The sequence below is a fragment of the Telmatherina bonti genome, assembly GCF_933228915.1.
Source record: "Telmatherina bonti genome assembly, chromosome: 10".
Taxonomy (NCBI): Eukaryota; Metazoa; Chordata; class Actinopteri; order Atheriniformes; family Telmatherinidae; genus Telmatherina; species Telmatherina bonti.
This window is the reverse complement of record NC_136628.1, coordinates 36,567,377-36,576,475: the sequence shown is the minus strand read 5'-3', so window position 1 is coordinate 36,576,475 and position 9,099 is coordinate 36,567,377. Positions and strand designations below refer to the sequence as shown.

The 9,099-nt window shown below is 42.5% G+C and overlaps 1 protein-coding gene across 1 annotated transcript; it reads left to right on the top strand.

Moving 5' to 3' along the window:
- On the top strand, positions 1 to 7,420 carry nop16 (NOP16 nucleolar protein homolog (yeast)). The gene is made up of 5 exons (XM_079247259.1): positions 1 to 190; positions 4,620 to 4,728; positions 4,984 to 5,041; positions 5,218 to 5,324; positions 5,603 to 7,420. The coding sequence occupies exons 1-5, from the start codon at positions 84 to 86 to the stop codon at positions 5,744 to 5,746; spliced, it is 525 nt and encodes a 174-aa protein (XP_079103385.1). The 5' UTR covers positions 1 to 83; the 3' UTR covers positions 5,747 to 7,420.
- The last annotated feature ends 1,679 nt before the right edge of the window (positions 7,421 to 9,099 follow it).

Here is a 9,099-nt window from a genome sequence, read left to right as displayed (position 1 = left end):
CCACGCTGCAGCTTTCCTCCCATCACAGCATCAAACCACCGGCTGTTGTTCTCCTTTAAAATCACTCAGGAAGCGTCGCAAACATGCCCAAAGCCAAGAAGAAGAGCAAGAAGAACACTTTTGATTACAACAAGAACCGCAAGAAGCTGAAGAAGAAGTTCCTGAAGAAAAACAAGCCGAGGATCGAACAGTAAGAGTTAGCATGTTTGCTAGCGCTAGCCGCCACGCGGCGAGGCTTCACATGTTGCTTACTGGTGTTTACTGGGCTTACTGTTGCTTACTGGTGTTTACTGGGCTTACTGGTGTTTACTGGGCTTACTGTTGCTTACTGGTGTTTACTGGGCTTACTGTTGCTTACTGGTGTTTACTGGGCTTACTGTTGCTTGCTGTTGTTTACTGGGTTTACTGGTGTTTATTCCCGCCTTATGGTTCACAAACTGCGGCTTTAACAGTCCTGAAGTCAGCGAATCACCTGTAAGAGGCGCTGTTGCCATGACAACAGGATGATGTTTTTATTTCAGTGTTTGTTTTTTAAATTGTTTTTGTATGCAAACAGTTTAGTCTTTTTTGCAGCATATTTAAGTTTAAAGTAAACATTTTCTCGGATCAGAGTGAAATATTTTGTTTATTTTTTTGCAGAATCTGTAAAGTTTGCATCTCAGAGAAATATAAATGTCTTTAGTTTTTTAATAGCATAATAAATCAGGGACTTTGATTGATAATTATTTATTAAATATAAATATGTGTTTGTAGCTTTTTATTAGCATAATAAAACGGGGACTTTTATTGATAATTATTTAGTATAAATATGTTTGTAGCTTTTTAATAACATATTGAAATAGGGACTTTTATTGATCATTAATTATTGAATATAAATGTCTGTTTTCAGCTTTTTAATAGCATAATAAAATGGAGACTTTTATTGGGAGACATTATTAACTGATATTTATTCAGGAGAATATGTTTGACATCTTTAGGAGACATGTTTCACTAACTGGACATCCCATAATAAGTAGTTTTCAGATTATTTTTATCCTCTTTGTTTCCCTGAATGAAAACATCACATTTCTTTATTTTTCCCACCATATAAACTGATCAGACTACAGCTGGAGCGTTTTACATTATGTTCTCTGTTAATCACTCAGGGCCTCAGGCTGAGTTTCTGCTCCAGCAGTTTGGGTTCAACCCAGTTTTTACAGATTTGCAGCTCATTTTTAATACGTTTTAATGACTACCTGTTGCTCGTAGCACATAGGCATTGTGTTATAATGAAAACATTGATGACATGTTGTAGCTCTGTAAGTTCCACCTGGATGCCACTTGCATGATGCGTGCGTACACACACGCAGGTGAGCACATTCCCCTGAATGGAGATCTGACTCGGACATCGACCAGGTGACCCTCCCAGGAAGCTGAATGCAGAAACGTTGGCTCCAGCAGGAGCAGTCAGAGTATTTCTCTTCCTCCGGTGTTAGGAGGGAACATCGTGTCCGTCACACCTAAACTGGAGGAATCTGCTGTCATTGACACATTTCTGGGTTGTATTAAAATGGATCCAGGGTTGTTGTAGGTTTTATTAACATCCACACGTTGTCGACTATACAACTTTATTCTACATTCGGTTTCCATCAATTCACGTTACCAAAGATTCCATTATCTTTTATTTATGTTGCCAGAATGAATGAAAAATACTTTATTAATCCCCAAAGGGAAATTCATAATAATAAATAAATCAAATACAAATAATAAATCATTAAAAATGATAAATAAAGTTGTAAAAAATAACAAAATCCAACACACATCAAACAGATTTTTCGTATAGGGATCTTCAGGAAAAGTTTGTCAGCAACACTTAGAAACAACCAGCTTCTCTAACAGAGCTTCCATATGCAAGAAGTCTGTTGTCACGTCCCTAAAAACGTTTCCAAACGCTGCCTTCAGACCATAGACTGTATGTAAAAGATGGAGGGAGCCTCCATGACGTCACCCATTGATTTCTGAAGACCTGAATTGAAGCTCGGTGGGCGGTTCCTACCATAACCATCTTGCCAGGGGCATGCGTGTCGTCTCGCCCGGAAAATACAAATATGGGCAAAGAGGTGGAGCTGAGAGGGGGGCTGTGGGCGTCATGGTGGATGATTGACATCGAGCGAACTCCGAGCTTTCTGTAGCTAAGAGCTAACCGAGCTAACCCAGAGATAACAGGAGCTAACCAGCTAACAGAGGTAAGCGGGCTAAGTCACATTGTTAACCGGCTAAAAACCACGGTTGTTCTACGTTCTTCTGACTTGAAGCGGGAGATCGGGTACCTGTCAATCAAAAGGACACGCCCCTAAATACGCCAAACTTTGAGATTAAATTACTTCTAAACGGGCGAGTTAGAAAAAAGTTCACTCCCCCCACAGTTGTCATGAAGGTAAACCTGACCTATTAAACCTTAAATGGATATTTGTACCAGGCTGTAAACATGTTTATTTCTGCTGTGAAGTTGGTCTTTTTAACATGGGAGTTTATGGGGATTTGATCTGTGTTGCAGCCCCTAGTGGATGAAGGGGAACTGCAGTTTTATGCACTTCCGTATAGGCTTCACTTTTAACAGCCGGAGGCTCCGTCCATCTTTTCTATACGGTCTTGACTTCATACCCGAAGAGGACATCTAAGTAACACCATCTTCTAACTAACTAGCAGGGAGCGAAAACGTTCACAGGACCAGAGAAATTACTGCAGCGTTCTGCAGCTTGAACTGACTTGTCCTTAATTTGAGTCGGGTTTGTTGGAGCATGGAAACATTGAAAACCTGCAGGGCCTTTGTAGATTGAGTATTCCAGTTACCACGGCAACAGGCTCAAAAGTAAGACGCGCCTCACTTTCTGGAGTTCAGGAGGTTTTTCAGAGAAACGTCAGCGGATCTCCGGCTTGTTGAGCAGCTGGATGCTCGGCCGGGATCGGATCGTCCTCTCCGGGTCGGGAGTGGCGTCCAGCTGGAGGTCGGCTGTAGATTACTGAGTCAGACCATTTTAAAGGAAACAACACTGTAAAACAGGAGTTTTCCAGCTGCTGAGCCGAGACCACATCAGGATGTGACAAATTCATTTTAAATGAAAATAAGATACAAAGCTTTGCAGATTCAGAATTTCTCTGTTATAAATTATTGTTTAGTTGACACAATTTTACAGTCATGAACCCAGATCAAAGTCTCTGGTATCTATGTTGTATTTGTATTATTTTCATATCTTTTGTCCAATTTTTCTTCCGCGGCTTCTTTGACTTGAATTTAATGTGAAAAGACAAGAGGAAGAGGTGATGGCTGCCATGGCAACAGTGTCTGAAATGGTAGGCTGGCTCAGTGCTGCTTCAGTAACAGACAAATGACCACAAAGTTTCTCCAAACCGTGTCTGTTCCAGCTAGCTGTAGCTTAAAGTTTGCATAAAACAGAGCGGTGACTGAAGTTTCTTCTAACAAGTCTGATTCATCACTTCATCAGCTTCATATCTTTTACAGAGCGGTGAACCGCCGCTCGCCATGAACCGTTCGTCGCTCAGTAGACCTGTTGCAATAAGCAAATCTTTCTTTACTCTGTCGCTCACTCTCTCACCCAAAGTGAGATGGAATTTGTTTTAAGACAATGTTAACTAAAGACGGCAACGCAACAAGCTTCCATCTGCTCCTAAAACACAACAGCAGTTTTCCCAGCTGGGAAAAAAGGACATTAACAGATTGGCTAGTTCCATCGTCCCGATGGTCCACGATCACTGCGGTGTTTAACCAACAGATAAATACAACCAGGACAGGACAACATGGCGTGCACTCAGACAGCGTGGTTAGTAAAGCAATGCTGCTATTTAATGTTCTTAAAAAGGCGATATTTTGAAAAATGTTGCAAACATTTCGCAGCCAGTATGAATCACCTGGATGAACATTCATGTTACAAACGGCATTTCCACAACTTTACAATGACATGAAAAATAACATTTTACCATTCCACCTCTGGTCAGGTCCAAACATGTCCCATATATTTATATAATAATAATAATAATAATAAATATTAATATAATTATATATATAAATAAATATAATATACATATATATATATATTATATTTATGAGCTTTACCATAGATTGCATAACTGTGTTACATGATGTTTAGAGACCATATGATCCAGATAACCACGTTGCCAAAACTGCAGGAGAAATCCTGATTGGTTTTAACAGACTGGGGACTGGATGAGTCTAGTCTGCACATCCAGCTAAACGTTCTGTAGAAATAAGTTTGTTCATCTTTGAGAGGGTGTACTTGCATTATTATGGGATTATTATTTTAGTTGAAAATGGTCTATTTAAAATTACAACAATAATGCACAATATTATTGTTTATCGCAATAATTTCTGAGACAATCGCATGGCAGAATCTGTTACCGTGACATGCCCACCGCTCAGACGTGACGCCTGACTGTAAACCATTTTTCTGTTGCGGCTTCAGGTTGAGAAGACAACTGCAGCGTGGCAACAAGCCCCGCCTCCCTTTTCCCAATGTACAGAATGAGGTTTTTTCTGGGTCTGGTTGATGAGATGAGTTCAAACTGTCTGTCTGACATGTCCTCATTCTTCATGTCTTCAGTCCAGACATCCGAACCGCCTGGGATGACAGGAAGTCCATGGCCAAGAACCTGCAGGAGATGGGTCTATCGTTTGATCCCAACCGCTCTCTGCCGGTAAAGAAGCCGACGGTGAGTTTTAATTCCTGCAGAGACAGAAACCCTCCTCACATCCAGCTCAGGACGTCTCGTCATCCTGCAGTCTGAGTTCCAGCCAGAAGAGGGCAGCGGAGAGCCATCCATCATGTCCAGACTACAACGCTCCCTCTGTAGACCCGGAGACGCGCTCCTCCTCCTCCTCCTCCTCCTCCTCCTCACCTGTCAGGTGAGAGGAAGATGGACGATCTGCTGTTTGATGGATTGACGTGTTTCTGTTCACCCCTGCAGCTTCTCAGCAAAGACGAACGTCCTGCCAGCGTCGTCACCAAGCCCTACATCCTCCACAGTGAGTCGTGTGTTTAGATCTATAAATGGACTCTTTGCTGACGCCGCGGTTTTGTTCACTCTGAGCCGAAGCGCTTCGATTTCTGCAGAGTGACTTTGTTTTGGTTTTATCCCAGTAAAAACTGGTCCTTATTTTCCCTTTTTATCTTCTCAAAATGCTGCTTCTGCTCCCTGCAGAGCTGCAGGAGGAGGCCAGCGTCCCGGAGAAAGACTGCAAGACGCTGTCCTCTGACCTCATCGAGTACGTCCAGCACATGATCAGAGAACACAAAGACAACTTCAAGGCAAGTTTAAGGTCACTTGTGAGCGTCAGACATGTGGTTAACGTGGTCTTTCACGGGGACATGTGGTATCAGCTGGCAGTAGAGACTTTCAGGAAGACGCAGCTCATCTAAGCTGATAAAACTACATTTAACAGTTTAAAACTATATTTTACATCAGCCTGCCGTTTCCAAGGCGACAGATGTTGACGAATATTCCTCCTTATCTGTTTGCAGATCTCTTTTCAGTGCTGGATAGTAAATATTCCATCTGTTTTTGACCTTTGTCTTCGTCCCCGCAGGCGATGGCCAGAGACGAGAAGAACTACTACCAGGACACGCCAAAACAGATCAAGAGGAAAATCAGCGAGTACAAGCGCTGCCACCCGCAGCACTACGACGCCTTCATCAGCTCGCTCGCCGCTCCGGAGCCCATGGTCCTGTAGCCGGGTCCGGACTGAACCTGGACAGTCGGACTGATGTAAGTCCTGCGTTTGGAAAGACTGTGGAGCAGAGGACTGAACATAAAACCTGCTCGAATCCACAGCAGCAGGACGGAAGTAGAAAGCGCCGCCCGTCGACGTCTTTCTGCTTCTCAGCTGGATAAAAAAAAACTTTTATATTTTTAACAGATGTTTGTGCAGATGTTGGAGGATGAATGTTTATACAGATAAATAAAACCATGTTGACCCGTCTCCGTAAACTGGAGAATCCAACATTTATTTCCTGACATTTTCCAGCCGTTAGCTGTAAAAACATACAAGTTAGCCCATCCTTACCGGTGTTTTTGTGAAAAACATGAGAACCACTTTGATGATGTGTTAAAGAGATGAATTTATGGAATTAATGTGTTAACTTTTAGAATGATCAGTTTTACTGATGGCATAAAAACCCCATTTTCATGTTTTCTAAGTAAAAAGCAGATTTCAAGCATGAAGGCCTCTCCTCACGGCAGCGAACCGACTCTGCCAAAAACCACTTCGTCCTCCTTATTTATGAAGATTCTGACAGTTTTCAGGCCGTAAAGTCGTGACGTTATAGAATAGATACGAGCTGCGTTGCCATTCACATCAGAATCTGCTAGAATTCAATTTAAAAACTTCTAAAATATTTTTACGCACTCGTGAGGTGGTTTTTCAGACGTGTCACCAAAGCGTAATGGAAACCTTTTTCTCGCGTTTACATAGAGGGTCACATGACCAGTTCACTACCAGTAAAGATGCATACGGACGACGACTTCTGATGAGGACAGCAGCAGTGGTCGTGGAACCAAAAACGCGAAATGTTTTGTATCGCCGTCCTCTCCGCGGAGGTTTCGAGAATTATGGCTCATGCAGTAAATGCGAAATGGTCGCAAAGAAATCTTAGAAATAAAGCTTTTATTTTGTTAAAACCTGTAATGTAAAGATACCAACGTTGGTACCGACTGTAACAACACCGACTCGGATGTTGGTATCTGTAGTGATATTATTGGCTACATCGTACCGACCAGATAACCGATATCTCGCTCCGTATTTACAGGCTGGGGGCTTAGGGGGTTCAGTAGATGTGATCACTGCAGTAAAATCCACTGTATCTCCAACTGTTGTCTCACAAACAGACCTCAGATGCCCGAACCTTTCACTCTTAAGCCTCGCATCGGTACTTTACTCTGTAAAATGTTCATTACCAGTTGTAGAACTGGTCTGGACCCACTTGGAAACCATCTGATGAAGCAAAGCGCTGACTCGCATCGTGATTCACTTTATTTTTTTCAAGCTTTTCACTCCGTGTGTTTGTGATTCAGTCGTGTTGCTTTGTGCCCGCAGTGAAAATAGTGTTTCATCTAAATGTAAACTCGGCTGCTCTGGTAGATCTTTGCCCAGCAACACCTGGATCTTATGGAGAACTGGAGATAACTGCACTGACCTGCCTGCTCGGCACATATGCAAAGAACGAGCATGTTTTGCACTGCCGAGCAAGCTAATTGGTTCGTTAGGAGGTTGCTTATGGATCCAAACCAACCCAAACTTCATGTATCTGCTGTCAGCAGATCTGTGTTATTGACGAGTTCTGTGACAACTGTTTCCCTCTGATCCATTTATTTAACTTTTTGATCAAGAATAAAACTTGGTTTTAAATAGAAATTTTTCATCCAGTATCTTTTTTAAAGGTTTGATCAGAAAGACATTTTTCATGTGAGTTGCATTCTGGATAAACATTCAAAGTTCTCTGCAATCATCAGAAGAAAACAATAAACAAGTCATTAATAAAAGAAATCAATATAGAATGGACTGAATCAGGGTTTTGTGGAGATACAGTTCAGTATCATCAGCATAACATCGGAATAAAATATTGTGCTTTCTTAAACAAAAGTAAGCAGGAACATGTACTCAAGGCCGGATTATACAATGGGCATTACAGGCCCACCAGGGGCCAACGCCCACTTGGGGCCCTTTTGGAGACTAGTGGGGCCCACCTAGGCCATACATCAGCAGTTTGGACGTGAAACAAAATGTACAGAAAAGCCAGATAGTTACACCACAGTGTCCAGTGTGTTGCTACTGGTTACCACTGGCTGAGAGGCGTTAGAAATGTCGTTTCACACTATCGTACACAGTTTTCACAATGTTGCGGTGGGGAAGGGGGGTCGGTGGGACAATCTGGGCCCAGGGGCCTGTGCACTTTTAATCCGGTCCTGTACTGGTAGATAAAACTGGATCTTTTCCAACGGGACTGGTTTTACCTCCAATTTCATGTCCTTTGTAATAATTACGGAGATTATCTGTGATGTTAATCCTGTTAATGTGCAAATCGGCCAAATGGTTCATTTGTGAAATAACCCCCCCCGTAAATTACCTCATACAACTGACTATGGTTATCTGTTAACTTGGTTTTGAAAGATCAGACGAGGACCAACATCGTCACTGAAAATGATGTCATCTGGTGGAAACCCGACCGGCACCACCTTCACTTAAGTTCATGCAAGTGTATGTCCATTTCAAGCCTTCAAACGTTGACGTCCTCATATTTCCATGCGTCTTTTATGTTCCTGCGGCTGTTAATATGGCAGTGTTGCTCGTCCTCGGAGCCCACTGCCCTGCATGTTTTAGTTCCGACCAACTCCAGAACGCTTAATGCAGATTAACTTAACTGCTCGCCGTTAAGTTGAGCCATTGATTTGAGTCAGGTGTGTTGAAGTAAGGTTACCTATGAGACGTGCAGGGCGGTGGGAGGACCAGGATTAAAAGACCGGAACATGAAACATTTTTATTTAAAGCTTTTTTTTTTTTTAAGAGAATTTAGATAGCTGCAGAGTTACAGTAAATCATTTCCTTAAAAATATGACATTTAGCCTGAAAATATCAACTTTATTTGACAATGCTGTTATGTTTACATCTATTAGCCTACAGGTGGCGCCATTAGAGGTTGACAAATACGGTCTCTTTGTTTGAAAAGTTTGTTTTTTGGGAGCTTAGCTGGAAAAAGGATAATGTAGGCAAGTCAAGCAGGTGCCTCTGAGATCAGAAGATGTTGTCTCCAACAAAAACCGGCCCTCCAGGACTGCACCCCCCTTTCTCTCCCCCTTTGACACCCCTGGTCTATGCTCTAACCCTAGTCCTAACCCCACGCCCAATTGACATCCTACTCCACCCAATATCCAGCCCCGCCCAATTCTGCAGGCTGCAGCTGGGGGTTATCCCATAAAAACCAGTTCTTCCACTAGGGGGCAGTGTTAAGACTTCACCTCCACCGGTTCAACACCAGTTGGTAGCGGAAATGCACCATTACAAATTTCTCTACAACCATCCAAAAACAC

Excerpts from the sequence above, each read along its gene's own strand:
- nop16 (XM_079247259.1), top strand. The coding sequence starts at position 84 with ATGCCCAAAGCCAAGAAGAAGAGCAAGAAGAACACTTTTGATTACAAC. Across the intron at positions 4,729-4,983 it reads TGCCGGTAAAGAAGCCGACG|CTTCTCAGCAAAGACGAACG; the intron begins GTGAGTTTTAAT and ends TCACCCCTGCAG. Across the intron at positions 5,042-5,217 it reads CAAGCCCTACATCCTCCACA|AGCTGCAGGAGGAGGCCAGC; the intron begins GTGAGTCGTGTG and ends TGCTCCCTGCAG.